Source organism: Grus americana, chromosome 3, assembly GCF_028858705.1.
Source record: "Grus americana isolate bGruAme1 chromosome 3, bGruAme1.mat, whole genome shotgun sequence".
NCBI lineage: Eukaryota > Metazoa > Chordata > Aves > Gruiformes > Gruidae > Grus > Grus americana.
Genome location: NC_072854.1, coordinates 95,068,303 through 95,086,155, shown reverse-complemented (window position 1 = coordinate 95,086,155; position 17,853 = coordinate 95,068,303). Strand labels below are relative to the sequence as shown.

The window sequence follows — 17,853 nt, the reverse complement described above, 5'->3', positions numbered from 1 at the left end:
ACTTTGCCTTGAAAATCCAGCACTCTACCATCTGTCTACCATGGAAGCCCCAGAATTGCTCAATTCTATTGAACGATCTTCAGGACCAGGCATTTTCATCTTTCCTTCAATGTAAATCTGCATTAAAGGGGAGATGAAACACAGACAAGTCCAAAGGAAGGAGGAGAGGGAGAATAAAAGATCAAAAGCTCCTAGTTGGGAAAAAAAGAACCGTATTTTAAAAATGCATTTCTATTAGTTAAAAGAACAAGGAAGAGACTTCTGGGCAAGGCCTGGCAAGACAAGAGGAGTAATACTACTTGAACAAAGTACAGAGAAGACAGAGATTCAGGAATGTCCCCAGAGTAGCACTTTTGAGAATTTGGGGGGTGAAACAGTGGAAAAGGAAGGAGGGGAAGGAGAGAAGGGAAAGGTTGCTGGAGACACTGGAGAGATTAGGGAAGCACTTGAATACTGAAAATACACTCATAAGATACAGTTTATGGTTTGGTTTTAATTTGTAATTTTACTTACAGTTTTGTAAAAAAAAAAAAAACCCCAACAAACCCCCCCCAACCCCCTCCCCAAAAACCAACCCCCTCCATGGTGTTACTTCATATACTTCCCCCCCTCTCCCCCCTTTCATATGGTAGTCAGAGCTACCCAAATGAAACAGGTATTTCTCCTCCAACAGTTAATTCAAAGAAGTACTATACTTTAATAAATCCTTTGGCTACTTTCAACATAAAATAGAGTTTAAACCAGCCACAGTTGTGATGTTTCGAAAATCAGTTTGGGGGTCTGGTATCCTAATCAAGGTGAAAGGCTCTTCAGCAGGTACCATATCAAGACTGCCCAGACACTGGAGTAATTCCAAAGGACCAAATTAATTTCCAAAAGATCCTTCCTAAGGATTTAGGTCTCACATTGCACATACAAAATTATAACCTGAGCTTACAAAGGCAGCATTCCGAAGAGAACTAAAGTCAAATTCATGCCGTGTCGTAGGTATAATAAATGACAATAAGCCAAGTCCTTGAACATCATCACCTTAATTTCAGAACTGCTCTTTCCCAAAAACTCCCTATGAGTTCCTGCAACACAACTTCGCCCTCCCAAGTGTTAGCTATTATTGTCATTCCAACACAACTACACAGGAACAGAAAAGTAAATTTAAATTACAGACAGATTTTTCCCGTGCATTCAATTTAATGGTACAACCCAAAATATAGATCCTACTACCCAAAATATGATACTTGAGCTTTTTGCGAGGTTATGATAAAGGGACAATTTGAGGTCATCCCCCTTAGCAACACACAACAACAAACATGACTTTCCCTGAGCAGCACCAATTTTATGATGAAATGAATTTACCAAAAAAATTTTCCTTTATTAAACTATCCAACTGATAAGCAAACCAATTCTACTTCACAGCTCCATTCCAGGTGTGCATGAACACACTGACTGCAAAACTTATGAGTCCTCAAACTAATTACTACTTATTTCTAAGAAAAGGCAGTTTGAGAGACTGAAAATGCCACACAGGCAAGCATGATACAGTGCTTAAATAGAAATCCCCCACAGTCAATATTCCGGAATCTGTCTCTGAATCATCATTGTCCATCAGGTTTCCAGATACACTTTCTGACCTCCTTTAGCAGGATTCCTATCTGCCAAGCCTAAAAACGGGAAACAGATTCTCCTTTTGTTCTTTAGGATTCAAGAATTATTCACCTATCTATTTGCTGGTATAACAAAATCAAAATCTGTGTTGAGAAACTTACCAAAGACCGACTTTAAAAGATTACTATGGAGGCTAGCAACAGTTTCTATGTTACTAATCCAATCAGACAGGTTTATGCTTGTCATCTTTGCCCAGATTTGAACTCCTGTTGCCCAAGAGAATAGAAATTGGTGATGCAGGAAGAAATGCTTAACTGTACAGTATTATTTGCTTGTGGCTCAGCAAGCAGTTAACCACGTATGTGAAGCTCTGCCAAGATGTCCTCCTACAACAAAGGAACTAAAAAAATAAAATCAAGAGAACACAATCAGTAATTGGCAGATTTTGGATGGAACACTATTTACCTACTATTTGTTCTTAAAATAGAATCCAGTATTTTTACAGGGTTTTAGGACTGAATTAAATGAAAAGACCTTTTCTGCTTGCCTTAACATACAACTATAATCAGCTTGCCAATTGCAATATCTATTTATCTCTATGTTACTGAGATATTCTGGCAGGGGTCAAGACTCAAAAATATACTGAACTATTAAAAATATCTTTTTCATGGTGGAAAGAAACGTACTTCATCAAATCATAGAATGGTTTGGATTGGAAGGGACCTCAAAGATCATCTAGTTCCAACCCCCCTGCTGCGGGCAGGGACACCCTCCACTAGACCAGGCTGCCCAAAGCCCCATCCAACCTGGCCTTGAACACTGCCAGGGATGGGGCATCCACAACCGCTCTGGGCAACCTGTTCCAGTGCCTCACCACCCTCACAGTAAAGAATTTCTTTCTAACATCTAATCTAAATCAACCCTCCTTCAGCTTAAACCCATTACCCCTTGTCCTATCACTACACTCCCTGATAAACAGTCCCTCACCATCTTTCCTGTAGGCTCCCTTCAGGTACTGGAAGGCCACAATTAGATCTCCCTGGAGCCTTCTCTTCTCCAGGCTGAACAATCCCAACTCTCTCAGCCTGTCCTCATAGGAGAGGTGCTCCAGCCCTCTGATTAGCTTCATGGCCCTCCTCTGGACTCACTCCAACAGCTCCATGTCTCTCCTGTACTGGGGCCCCCAGAGCTGGATGCAGTACTCCAGGTGGGGTCTCACAGGAGCAGAGTAGAGGGGCAGGATCACCTCCCTCGACCTGCTGGTCACGCCTCTTTTGATGCGGCCCAGGACACGGTTGGCTTTCTGGGCTGCAAGCGCACACTGCCGGCTCATGTTGAGCTTCTCTCAGGGCTGCTTTCAATCCTTTCCTCACCCAGCCTGTAGCTGTGCTTGGGATTGCGCCGACCCACGTGCAGGACCTTGCACTTGGCCTTGTTGAACTTCACGCGGTTCGCACGGGCGAATTCAGTACTTCTGCACGTACTGAATTTTTTATTTCATTTTCTTTAGAGCACACTGCTCAGATGACAACAGTGGAGATGCTGGAGGAACTTGTATCACATGTCATTGCACCTAAATGAGTATAGCCTCAAGACAGTCTATATAGCTAAGGCAGGGCAGTGATTAAGGAGGATCACTAAGTGGGAAGACATTTTAGGTACAAAATTTGACTGCAAAAGACGACGACCACATTTCCCAGCCTAGTAACATCTATGTGGTATAGACTGAGATTATCAAAGGGAGTCTCTATTTGGTTCTAGTTTCCTAATTGTGAAGTCTTTCTGACTTACATAGATACATTTGCCCATCCTGACAATATTTGGTACTAACTTATCCCAGAAGGGTACCAAGAAGATAAACACATTAAAGTTTGTGAAAAACTTATAAACATTCAGATTAAAAGTGAGTAAAACATTTTATCAGTGGAACAGCACTAAGAAAATTGTGTATACTGTATTTCTCGCATCATTTCAAATCAAGCCTGGACAAAAAGCGTAAAGATTTAACAAAAAAATCCTTGTGGCTATGGTTGTAATTGAGACATTTGAGGGATGTCCTTTTGTCAAAAATAAGAAAAAGATGTCTGTATTTCAAACACGAGCCACAGTTGCCTATTTGACCACCTCAGAAATATGAGTTCTCCTTTAGTCCCCAAAAGAACAGTGAGAGGTTACTGCTGTAGAAGACTTTCCCCCAAATCTTCTCGGTTTCATTCTGTTACTTAAGAAAATAACTTCATGGCACCAGGTATTAAAGGACTGTGCGTGTACAGTACAAACATAACCTGTCCAAGATAACTGAGGAAGAAAAAAAGAAAAAACGTATAAAAATGAAAAAAACCCCACCCCAAACCATCTCCTTTAATAGGCCAGTTGCACAAAACATGCTGCTGCTACAAGGCCTCAGCACAGCGTGCCTATAAATCCTGAACACCCCTAACATTCTTGACTTTTAAGCGAGTCAGCTGTAGCACCTTGTTAGATATTAATTAACAAAAACCAGGGAGTTGCCTTGGTGAAAAGTAAACAACATTCCAGTTGCAGAGTCTGATGTAACATGGGTGGTTGCATATAGACTCTACCATTACACTATTAAACAAAATATGCTGAACAGATTGGTAGATGAACAAAAATAGAACGCTAGACTTTCATAGCATTAGTATAACAAACAAAACCAGGGTTTCTATCCTTTTTTCTAACATTTTAAGTGTGCTCAGTTGTACATAGGAAGTACTCAGAAATGCCAGTTGCATTGCCAAGATCATTCACTGCTAGTGACTAGTGGTTCTATTTCAGGGTATTATTTTTTTTAATTTTGCTACAGTATATGAAATTTAAGAAAAGAAAATACAAATTAGTATTTGTGTATTAAGAAGAGACCAGAAGCCTTCAGTATACAGAGTTAAAAAGATAAAGTAAAAGAGATTTCCCTGTATTACGTGCCTTGGTGCAGCCAGGCACACCACCCCCCATAATATCGACCCAAATTCTTTCATTTTTTGGCCCCATACTGCCCTGCAGAGCTCTAAATTATGTCATGTACCAGTTAGTCCCAAAGGACCGTGCACTGGCGATACTTGTTAGAATGCAGCAAACTCACACCCTTGCTCCTCATGCCATCCCTTTACCGTGTCAGCAGCGAGATGGGAACTTAATTTAACTTTATACCAGCTCAACCAGAGCAAACCCTAGCTAGCAATCTGTCCTTAAAGTCTCACCCTTCCGTGTTTCTGGAGAAGCAGGATGAGACTAACTTATAAAAGCCTTATTTATGGGGGAAGCAAGTGGCGTTAACATAGCTTCTGTTATTGATTCAGAGTTGAAATGGAAGAATGGTGGCTCAAGGGTGAAGAGTACCTTGCTTCCATCCCACCACGATAAATGGCATACCATTAACGACACTGTATAATACTGCTACAACAAACTGCACAGCTTCAATCCAGAGGGACCTTCATGATCTGAAGGACTGAGAGTCAGCTGAGGCCTTGGGATGCTCAGACTGGACTTTTGGAGGAACTCCTCCCCTAAGGAGGGTAGCAGAGCAGCAGACCGATTCCTCAGGGAGGCTGTAGGATCTCCAGTGGGAAGTGTTCAAGACGTGGCCAAAGGCCTCGCTACACATCTGAGCTAGTGCTGGTGGCCGTCCCGTGCCAAGCAGGAAGCTGGGCTGGATGATTCAGAGTTCATTTACAACAAAGAGCTCTACAACTCTGAAGTGAAATCTGCCACTTGTTTGCTACAAATGATTTTTCTACAAAACCACTGTAGCTATCATAGGTTAAGGAACTTGATATATTTTATAAATTTACGTGACCTCCAAAATTTTAACGTAATACTAGAAAAATAAAATCAGTAAAGAAATTCATAGTACTGAGAAATATGATCCCTGTTACTGCTGAGACACGTACTCTAAATAGAATACTGTCGTGGAGGGGAAAAAAGGTTGTTCAATTATATGTAATCCAGGTTTTGATGAATACAATATAATGGAATTTTTTTGCTTTCACTGTTGCATAAAAATCCTAAAGTTTTTGCTCCTTTTATAAATGGAACCAATTAATTGTAAAGAGACATAAAGTTAAAAGAAATGTAAAATAAACATTTTTAGGTGTTATAAAACCCATTAATATTAAAATGTTTTAAAATAGAGAGAACAAAGGCATGAAATCATAGACAATGCTAAGTGACTGTTCTGGATGTGCACTGATTCTGTGTATCAGACAATTAAAAGGGTCATTAGATTTTCATTGATTAAATAGTGCCTAAACTTTTAACAAGACTTCCTTTGTCGTGATGTGAGTTCATTCAACTCTCCTCACAGTTTCTATGTCAACTGCAGGAAAAACTGCTACCTGACGTGCAAAAAACCAGAAGCTCACTTCTTGAAAATGAAACACTTTTTCAGAGATGTGTGCAGAGCTAAAAACAAATGGCCAAAACAGAAACCAGAAAACAGAGACGGAACTTAAAGGGAAGGAAAAAAAAAAAAAAAAAAAAAAGAAGGCAGTAAGAGAAAGTTAAGTGGTAGGTAAGTGAGAAAAACAAGAGTACCAACCGAAAACAACAGGATTTGAGGTGGTAGGAAGTGAGTTACACAGTCCTCATTTCAGCTACAAAAGAAGCACAGACAATCGTTGTGCAACGGAACAAATTAAGAGGATCACTATGTAATTACACATACATGCCACCTAACCATCTTACCATTACAGAGTAAAAGGAAAAAAAAAAAACCCAAAATATCCAGGAAGTCGACCGAAAACATGACCTGAAGGAATTACCTCCACAGTGTCCCAAAAAGTCCTACTTGCCCTAGAGAGGAGGGCTAGGGAAGAGCAGCAGGCTGCTGCTGAGGTCCACGCAGCCTCCCAGGACAGACAGAGGTTGCACAGCTGTTTGGGTTACTATCAAAGGCAACCCGAAGAAAGGAAAAGGAAAGGAAAGCAAGCAGCAGCCACGCTGAAGAGCAGAATTGCTTTGCACGCAGTACTTAACATATGGAATAAACAGTACTGAGGCAACACAAGGGAACAATTAGTCTAAACGGTTTTGTAAATATCTTGGACAAATACCAGAAGAGAAGAATACTAAGGAAGACACTGACTAATTCAACAGAGGGAAGGGGCCTAGATGGCTTTTCTGGCCTCCTCCTGTCCTTACGTGCCCTGTATTTATATTTGAATGCTTGCATTACCCAGCATATAGGCTATTTAAGGTCAGGAAAGCATTGCAGTAGCACAGCTGCCTCCAGCAAGTATTGCTTGACATCACTAAACCACACAGAAGAGCACAGCCCTTTTATTGGCTTCAACAGCAAATATCTGCAAGCAGAATTGTTTCGCTCTATTTGTACAGGTTTTTCCACTGCACTGTGGAGTCTACAACTTTGGTGCTAACAGAGTTTTGTCCACTGAAATTGTTAAATAGCTGAAGTTTCCTCCTCATGTATTTTCAGCGGCCCCTGACCAGAAACTAGCTCAAAGAATTTAGTTTTAAAATCCAATGAAAAAAAAAAGCTATTTTTCCATATTCTAAAGTTTCAGTTCTTGCCAAATTTCACTTGCCCCATGGGATGTTTGACACATACTACATGTACATATTTAATATTACACATGAGATCTTTGATGTTCTTTTTTGACACACATGTATGTTTTCCAAACATTCCAATTTTTTTCCATTAACACATTGGCTACATGGTTTGTAGAAATCATGAAAGACAGGAATGGTTTATAAACCCACTGAAATGAAAGGATTTCAAAACACTGTGCTACCCCATGTCATGTTTGATAAATGTCTTAAATAAGCATTTTCAAATTTTCTTAGTTAGATATATCAATGACTGCACACACACAAAAAAATCCCACAAACCCCAAAAAACCTGAAACAATGCAAGGCAGGTGTGCCTCACAGTGTACATCAGAGTTTTGGCTCTTAATCGTCCAGATCAAAGACCTGTTGGAGCACCCAAGTTCCTCCCTATCTAAGTGCTTGGGGTTTCTTCCAATGAAAATCAGGCTGGGAAGTGGGATGTTGAACATCCAGGTCTTCTCCTGACACCAGCTTTTAACTTGCCCAGGGAGCAAACCTCAGAGGGGGGTCCCACAGTTTAGCTGTAACTTGTGACATGTCAAAGACAGCAGAAGAATTCACTGATTTGCAAGGAAAGAGAGCATGGAACAGCAATGCTCATTTGAGGTACAAAAGAGGACTACAAGTACAAGAATATTTCTTTGTGATTGATAAAAAAAAAGCTTCTTTAAACATAAAAGGAGTATGCAACTCCTTGCATGTAAGGTGGCCCATAAGCCAACTCTACCTCTGTGTTTCTTCCAGGTTGCAGATTAATCAGGTCCTGGTGGTCCTGTAGAGGAATGAAAGATACAAAATGTACGAGACTCACATGAAGCCCTGCTCTGCACAGTTATGTTTTTGGCTGTTTCAGCTTTCTACAAAGTTCAGCTTAGATGTTTTGCAAAAAGCAAACCTACAAAATACAGCAACTCCATTCCATTTAAAGAATTACTTTTCTACGTTGCCTACAATCTGCACTATCATTTAAAAAAAGCTGAAGTTTACTATAGTTACAGGATGCCTGTGGTGGGTTTACAATTCAACAAATCCTCGAGATTTGTTAAGGGGATTCTCTGGAGGAAAGTTCCTAGGAAAGAAGTTCTCAGTATTTCTGAAGGGGAGCCTGTTATCTAGGAAAAGATTATTCAACAAAAAGTCTCACATTTGGGAATATGTCTTTTATATGTGCTCTCCAGGTAGGTCCAATGTGCAAGTGCTGAAAGGAAACAGGGTTTCAGCTAACGTTCACATGAGCCGAGTAGCTCGTGCAGTTAAGTAGCGGGACAGACTGTGACCACCTCATATGCCTTAAATGCAATCAGCAATACAATGAATCACATTCTTGACAATAATTAGGGAAAAGGAAAGCCCCGGAAACCCAGTAGTCATGTTGCAAAAATGAGCCACGATTTATTTTGGGGAAATGGCATCTTCCTACAACAGATAATTAAGGAGGTATTAAAGCTCCTTTCAAGAAGACATGAAGTTTAAAACACCACTGATCATTGGCAGGAAAGAGGGAGGCAGAAAGCAAAGAGAACTGAGAGATGGTACCTGGTACTACTGCGAGGTCGGGAAGCTTACAAGAAAAAGGCAGATTGCAAGGGGAACTGGTAATCTCCAAGGATGCACTTCAGTCCTTTCTTTTCATCACACAACCAATGGGGCCAAGATCCCTCCACTTACCGCCTCCCTCCTGCCCACCGGATTCCCTGCAGGGCTGCTCCTCCGCCATCCTCCTCAACCCACACTCCCCGTGCCACCGCCTTCCCTGCCGAAACACCAACAACAGGAACGTGGTTCCTAGTGGGTACTGCCGGCTCTCCCCAGTTGCGGGAGGAAGACGATGACAGAGGCAATCAAAACTGAGGTCTTTCACATACCACTTAATTCTGCGTTTCATATTTTGTAGAGGTTTTATCTGAAAACCTTTAACTCTTCACTTCCAAAAGGTCAGAGATTTGTATCTATTGAACATGACCATCTGGAAGCAAGCATTAAACAGTAGCTGACTGTTTGTTAACCAGTTTAAATAATAAAATACGAGAAGTCTGAAGGCAACACTATAATGTGCAGTTCACAATTAGAGTGAAGTTCTCTGAAAACAAATGACTTAGTCACCATATTGAGAAAGCAAGCCAGATATCCCAAATATGTAAAAATCAGCTTCAGCAAAGTGTACTCTGTTAAAAGATGATATCACGTTCTGTAGTGGTGGGTTTGGATTTACATCAAGAACAGGGAAAAATACCCACGCGGCAAGAAAAGTGGGTTCAAAGTATACTGGAGGAAATTTGAATTTTCATAACTGTTGAGTAAATGTGCCTATCTATACTCACTGCATTTGCTGCCAAGACAAATTCTAATTAACTCATTATAAGTACTGTTTGTCAGTTTTGGTAATTAATACCCAGTTAAAATGCATACAGTTGAACAGCTAAAGCTCAACTTCGAGCTTCAAGAAAAACCCTCCATGACCTGCTCATGTGATTACATTTAAGGATAAATTGGCAGAAGTTTCAGACTTGTCAGATAATTTTTAAATTTGATACAGTCAGTAACTTTGAAGTACTTTTATTCTGCAAGAGCTATTTCATTCCAAAGAGACAGTCTGTGGAATTAAGCACATTTAACAGCAGAGAAACTACTGCTTCAATTGTGATTTCCCAGCAACTCTGTATTTAATTGTTGTTTTTTAAAGTAGTATTTAACAACAGCACATTATCCATCAAACCACAATTAACTTAGTCCTAGACAAAGTCCAAGTTAGGTTTCCCTACGTATAAATTTTACATTTCAGGTAGGACCTTGATTTTCTCATTGCATTTTCAAGAAACACCCGCTTAGGAACTTTTTAGGTTAACATTTAACCCCAGTTACCAGACTCTCCTGTTTGCTCTACTACTGCCATATCACAAGCCAGGAAAAAAAAAAAAAAAAAAAAAAGACACTTGTTTCAAATTTCTCCGGTCAGCCTAACTAATTTTATGGAAAACATTTCAAAGAGTTCAAGCTGGCCTTCCGTTAGCCCACAGTTCTTTCAAACAAAAGGTCCTACATAAAAAATCCAAAAGATTCCTATTAATTCCTAGGTATGAAAAAAATCCTGCCACCTGTGACAGACACAGTTCAGTACTAACATGGATTGATTCTGTTCAGCAGGCTTCTTTTCTCCTACAAAAGTATTTTAGAAAAGGAAGATGAAATCTGCTGTGTGTGCTCTAACATCTTGGGGAAATACCTGAGAAAGGCACTTCAGTACTGCACCAGGGATATCAGAATGGCGAGAAAAACATCCGACGACCACCCAAACCATAAGAGCAACACAGGCAATAACAAAGCCAAAAACATCTGATGCATGAAAAGTAAGAGTTTTTGTAAAACTAAAATTAATTTCAGCAGCAAAGTAAACACAATCTAAGAAAACATTTTTTTAAAAAAATCCCTATTGCAAATACAGGGGAAGATTTCAAACGTACTAAGTGCTGGCTTAGCTAGTAACCGAGGTGACAGTAATTTTCAATGTCATTGCCAGAATTAGTTCTGACTAATTAAAAGTCCTTCTGACAATCTCACTGTACAAAGATACAAGTCTAAACATATGGGCAACAGTAAAGAACCAAGAACACCTTTATGAATAATACTGTCTGATGTCCTGAAGAAAAACTACTTCGCTCCCTTTTTCCTTCATTATCACTCTTTGTAGGAGGGTAAACACAACTAGAAGCAGCGATACCACAGTAAAAATGCTGAGGAGGATATTTTAGAAGAGTACAGCTTTACAACGGTTCTTAGAAATGCCTGTGTTGAAACAGGGATTATGACAATGAAACATAGTATACTCATAGCCTATGACAACATAACATGAAACAGTATTGTATATTTAATTAGGGTATCCTGAAAGAAACCATATGTACACAAGTGAAAAAATGCGACACCTTAATGGAAAGATTTGTATCCAAAGGAAACAAATATGTTTAAAACTATTGAAATGTGTAGACCATTCCACTCTAGTCAGAAGTATGTAGAGGAAGGGAGTTGGACAGGGCTGTCTTGAATCACATTTCTGTTTTCTTTTGTAATTTCTTATTAGGTCAATTTTCTACACTTATTTCTCTACTATACAAGAAAATCATTTAAGGGTTAAGTAGTTGATGTATCATGTAAAAACACTCCCTCCACCATCAGGTTACAGAACCTTATGCACACAGGCTGACACTGTGAGAGAAATCTGATAGAACCTCCAGGAAGACACAAACCTTTCCCAAGGTTCAGCTCTTAAGTCCTGCTGTGAGACACGAGGCAACGCTGAGCTCTGGATTGCCACAAAGCGTATGTCAGACCAAAAACTGCCCCTTATCTCCTATACAGAGAAACTGGTACCTCATCACCTAGCAACAAAATCAGTCCCACCAAAGTGCTGCAAGTATTTCATACCTCAATTAGGTCTAATTGCTTAGACTCTTAAGTGAAAGAAAACCATCTTAAAAATCTCACTAACTGAACCATTTAAGTACAGCATTAACACATCCAGCATTAAAGCACCATTTAGATGATGGACACATAATCTTAGTTCTTCTACAACTATTTTCACTAATTGTCCTGTGTCAGCTTCTGAAAAAAAAAGGAACAGCTGGTACAGTTGAACACCCAGGACAGAAGTACAAGTCAATCTGTTTTGACTGTCAATCCCAATCTACCCTGATCTCTTCTGAAGCCGTCAACAGGCCATCAAAAGGTGGTTGCAGCAAAACAGATGGGGTTTTTTTAGGATACAGGAAGAGTTGCAAAGCAGAGCTAGACTGGAAATCAGGCTATAGTTTCAGAAGATTTGTACGATGGGGACATGGCACATACAGCAGGCAGGAGATATCAGTGACTCACTGGCCAAGCACTGCGTGGAGGCATGACCAAACTAGGCTTAATGGAAGAGAAAGCCTTGCAAAGCAGCAGTCATTCCTGCCTCCCATGTAGGCAAAGATGCTCTGGAATTTGAAGAAGTCATGGACTGTCTTGGCTGTCTACTAACAATTCTACCGAAACCATCGACTCGGATGAATAAGCACATTTTAATATGCCAAATAGAAGCCCTTCTTACTTCTGTCTTCTACAAAGACAGACATATAAAAAGCTTAATAACATGACCACTCATTTAGAGACCGTGCACTCATAATCATTCTGAAACAGCAGGCTTCAACCGGTGATGTGTGCTCAGCAGTAAGGCATGCCAACTTTAAAGGTGAAGCCCTTCACAGCACCTCTGCATCTCAAACATAGCGAGAGGCAGTACCTGGCAGCAAATGGATAATATTCTATGGTTTTCCTCCTCCCACTCCCAGCAGAAAGGACAGGTAAAAGATAGGAAACACCTTAAAGCAAATACACGTGTTTAATTTTCTCTTCCTTTCTTTTTTCCGTCAGTGAAAAACATACAGAAACATGCAAAGTCTAAGAGTTCAGACCAGGTTCTTGTTATTCTCCTCTGCCCGTACGAGAAGGTTAAATGCAGTCACCGAACTCTGCATACCACCCTCAGTCACGAAGAACCCTCTGGCACAGCTCCCAGACCAATAAAAAACCACCATTTCAGTCCCCAAAGCATGGAGCCTGATCCATTTAAGCAAAACAAGTTCTACTGACAGCTGGTTTTCTTAGCATATTCACGTCCGCGTATTTATCAGAGAAAAGCCCTCCAGGACAACAGTGTTTATTGCAGGATTATTTCTGTGAATCCAGGGAACACAGCATTCACTGAGCAACAGTGTTTCTACCCTTTTATCTTTTTTTCTAAAAATGTGAACCAAGACAAAGCCATTTTTATTTTCTTTAGCATGGACAAATCATGAAGGAAAAAAAATACATACAATTTTTTCTTTTTTTTTAAACCTTCTGATCCACATTTGTGTAGTACACTGACACACATTTTAAGCATTAACATAGAAGTTAGCTGTTCAATCTCGCACTGACTTCTTGGTTTTAAGAGTCTCGTGACTTTTAACTAATGGAAACCAAAGATCTGATTGATATTTTTATTACAGATTTCCTTTCCATACAAATATCTAGTATACTTTCACTAGAAAGATAACTTTGAGCAAGCAAGATGCTTTCTACCGACAGGTTAAGAGACATTATGAACAACGCATGGAATCGCGACAGAGATGTAACGGATAAATATCCCAGCAGCTCCTCGTGGTGCAGAGGAGTGCAGAAGCAGCCTCAGAAGACGTCTGCGCCTACCTAGCAGCAGGAGGAGGTCAGGTGGATGAGCAAGTGAGGGGCCTCAGGAACCGACACTGCTCAGCTCTCTCACCCTCTCCCCAAAGCAGAGCAGGCGTCAGTGGGGGATGAAGAGCATCCTGCGGCCAGTCCCATGCCCTGAGGTGGGAGGAGGAGCGGGACGAGCTGGGGGCACACACTCATGGATGCTGACAACCACCATCCTCTCAAGTTGGGTGGTCAGTCTGTGGGGTTTCCCAGCTTACCGCTTCCTCTAGAAGTGTGCAGACACTTGTTTTTATGATACTACAGTTACGATGGTAGTTTTTAAACAAAACAAGTATCATAAATGTCCCACGCTTCCTTTAAACCATCTAATTTTTGAAATCATTAAAAGCAACTGTTATTGGCCTTTATCTGCTTATTGTTGCAGTGCAATAAAGAATAAGAAGAATTCTTAACATTATAAAATGAAAGCTTTTTTAAGTGATTGATTTCAAATTAAGGCAACATTAACTAGAAATTGCTGTTAATGTGTTTTGAACAATTAGTATTTAAAGGAATGTTTTTAAATTACCAAGTTTTAATGAAAGAATTAAACCAGGTATAGTTATGAATAATTATTGCTGAGATTTTTATAAACTAACACAAATGTTTCCCACCCCCAAGTGTGGGGTTGGGTTTTTTTTACTGTAAGAACTGGACTTGACACTCTTGCAGCCAGACACCACACCACGCAAGTCAATGGAACACCAATATTGACTCAATATTCCACAATACTTCTCTACTGCATTTTAATCCCCTGCTTTATTATCTGAGCTTTTTCAAACAAACCGATGTACTAACATCTTAGCCCCAAACCATAAAAAGTGGACATTTCCCTCGTTTTGCAAATCTCTCTTCCAGAGTCTATGACAAAGAACAGTCAAAGTCTTACTAGTGTTATGTTTACCACCCATCTAAAAATAGAGCAAACGTGCTTTACAATAACCCTTCAAAGCAAAAACACTATATTCATATCGCCAGGGCTCAAATTTGCTGACAAGATCTGTGGGTACATATCATTTTTAGAAAATACAATGTGGGAATGCGTGTTTATGTGGTAGAGCACAAAAGCAATGAAATCTCTTGGGAAAGCAGGAGATAACTCACGTTACACAAAGAGGCCCTTTGCTCTCTTTTCTCTACAAAGCTGAAACATTTCTGTCTGAAAATGCTTTTTCATACATCAGGAAAATGTTTGCTCGTTCTTCCTAAGGTGAGCAGAGTTTAGTATTAGCAAAATAATTGTGGGAATTTGGTATTTTTCCTGTTTTGTTGAGTACTTGGGAATGTTATGTTGGGAACTGTCAACTACTACTTACTCCACCTCAAAATTTGCTGCATAAAAAAATACACTGGTAATTTGCTTACATGGCTTTTGTAGATGCAATTACTGTTAGCAGCAGGAAAGAACTTTTATAAGCAGAACACAATTCAAATGTAACATGCCATGGCCTCAAGTCATTAAACTAATCCTCAGGGCTTCTTGAGGCTTTTTGTACTTTTGGCAAAAAGTATAAAGAAGTACACATTGTTGCTTCAGTTCCCAAACATTGGAAAGTTAAATATCTGGACTGTCAGCCTCTGCTAAACAGAGCAGAGATTGGTTTTGGGAAAGAACAAGAGACAACTATAGCTTTGTTATTAAAGCGCAATTGAACAAACATTGAAAACATACATTTTTTTTCATGGCACATAAAAAGTAGCTAGTAGAATAAAGGAAGGTGCAACGGCTCACAAGCAACTCTGGTATTATGGGTCACCAGTATCCAGATACCGTGATGAGTACCTTACAAACGCATGAGGACAGAATGAGTTGTATGAGTGAAGTATCTCAACTTTGATATACAGATAACTTGAACAAGGTGCGGCATTGAACTCCAGCGTTTACTGGCATGATTTTAACACAACTTCATAAGCTATAAATGACAGAGCCATAAATATGTCAGACATGTCAGATATGTACTAACACCACCCAAATATCTTTCTGCTATATTGCTCTACATCACACATCTAAAATCAGATATTCTTTAGGGCACTGACAGAAAATGCAATACTTTTAGGAACACAAAGTGTTCCTTTGTATTGCTCTTCTGCTTGGTATCAAGAGGTTAACATCTTTCTAAAGATACTATTGAAAGTGGGAAAATAAGCAATGTATTTATTAGCACGTGGGTCATTTAGACAGACGTACCTGAGTGGCCTGAAATACACTTAAGAAGCAACACGTGACTAGAGCTGAAAATACAATGGAAACTAGTGACAGCCCATTTGCTTTTAACAGCAGCTGAGCAGAAGAGTCCTTTGGAACACGGAAGGATAATTATATGTTTGACTACAATTATTCCCTCAGCTAACGTTGACAAAAAGTAGTGAATTGATAAAAAATACGAAAATGTAAAAGCTGCTAAATATATTGTGCAGGTGTTCACGTGTGCATGTGTAACCTACATTTTCTTAAATAAAATATCTGGGAAGTCTTACGCCTTTATCTAAATCAAATCTTGTTGTTCGTTTTTTAAATTGCAACCAAGAGTTTATCCAGACCAATGCCCTGTTAAGCAAAATGTCAAGATACCGTGTTCACTCACTCACATAAACTTTATCACTGAGTTATTATAAAACTGTGGTAGTCAGCATTTCCCATCTTTTCTTCTCTACCCAAAAGTGTCATCACCAGTTCCAAGGAAAGTCAATGCAGCATTACAACCAAAAAAACAAAACATCACTGAAACAATGCTAGACGAGCTTGACTGTTGTATACCTGAACAGTCTAATGTAGTTACTTTTTTGAAGCAGACATTACAAGACTGAAATACTGAGGGGAAGGAGGACCGTTAAGACATTCTTAATTCCAGAAATGGAAGAAGAGAAATTTAATGCAAGTAGACTGATTTCTAATCCTCACCCTTCCATTTTCGGAGTAGCAATTCATTTCTCAGCAAATCTGTTTGCCAAGTGGTAAACAGCTCGGTAAGGATCAACAATCTTAAAAAGAAATATTCTGATATTCTCCTGAATAAAGTAACTTACTAAAGCTGCAAATTCCTAAAACACAGTTAATAAAGCCCTTTAGCTTCTACAATAATGCTTTATTCAAATGTACATTGTTTATACAGAGAACTTATCTTCCCAAAAGAAAAAGAAATTAAAGATTTCCCCACCAAAAAAGCTATCAGTATGCTGTACCGTAGGAGGCACTCAAAATATACTGCTACAGGAAAACAGCATAGTTTTCATGGATGATGATGCTACAAGAATATCACATGTACCCAGTGATGACTTTTTTTCATCCATATGTGATCCAGCCATTGATACAGAACTAGCTGAAAGCAGATCTGTCATTTCTCCACCACACACCCCCTTGCAGTAATCATTATGACTTTAAGCAATTTAAAGCAATTTAAAGCAATAGCAGGTTATCACCTAACCAACATTTCTCACATATATCAGGGAAAAATTGAAAAGTTTGGAGATGAAATAGAATGAATACTCCAGAAAAAAACGGTCTCACTCACTGTTCAATACGCGGGGAGAGATACAGCTTAGGAAAAACTTGGGTAGCTTCTGCATCCTCAAAACTAACGGAGAGAAGTGCAACATCTTCCCCAGGATCTTCATTCACATCCTGTACGTAAAAAGGCAAATAACCTGAGCACTTATAAGCTTACAGATAACAACTAATAAGTCAAATACCAATTTATTTAGGAGATGCTTAAGTGAGGAATCTAAAGTGTAACCATTGAAAAATAGGTTGCAAATTTATTCTTACTATATTAGTACTTAAAAGATATTCTGCTTAATTTCCTTTAAAGTATCAAAATAGAATTACTGTGCTAGCAAGTGTATAATAGTGTAGCTCTTCTTCAATTAGCTGAACTACATATTTCAGTAAAGATGCAGATTTCATTTCTAAGAATTCTTGGTTCAACACTAACATCAGATGCAAATGCCAAAGAATTTTTAAAAATGTTACAGTATCACTGAGTTATGACCACAGATTTTATATTTGTTATTTTTCAAAGTAGTATATGGTCTGAAATTGCTGCTGTACTCAACTCCTACTTCTCTTGTGGAGGAAAAACATTTTTGAGATCAGAAATTTGTATCGAGGAGTCACTGTCCCCAAGTTTCCTGCAAATTAAACCGATGCACTCCTTTCAGCAAAGACTGCATGCTCTATAAAATCTACTGTAAGAAAAATAAAACCCATGCTAAATACCACGACAATCAATCTTAATGCATTCACAGTTTAAGCTTTCTTTGTATCAGAACAATCAGCTACAGTTTTGGGATCAGGTAGAACAAATTGTTTCTGGTTAGGACCTGACATCTCTCCAATTCATAAATCACACACAGTACAAAAATGTGTATTTCTGCTACGCACAACTTCATTTAAGCTCTTGCCCTCTTCTGGCTCAAAAG

The 17,853-nt window shown here is 39.3% G+C and overlaps 1 protein-coding gene across 2 annotated transcripts in view; it reads right to left on the bottom strand.

The window, feature by feature from the left end:
* BABAM2 (BRISC and BRCA1 A complex member 2) overlaps positions 1-17,853 on the bottom strand; it is a 178,035-nt gene that overhangs the window by 65,067 nt on the left and 95,115 nt on the right. For both annotated transcript variants that reach the window (XM_054818835.1, XM_054818836.1), the window contains exon 7: positions 16,947-17,056. In XM_054818835.1, the coding sequence (XP_054674810.1) occupies positions 16,947-17,056 (110 nt within the window). The remainder of the gene's footprint in view (positions 1-16,946; positions 17,057-17,853) is intronic.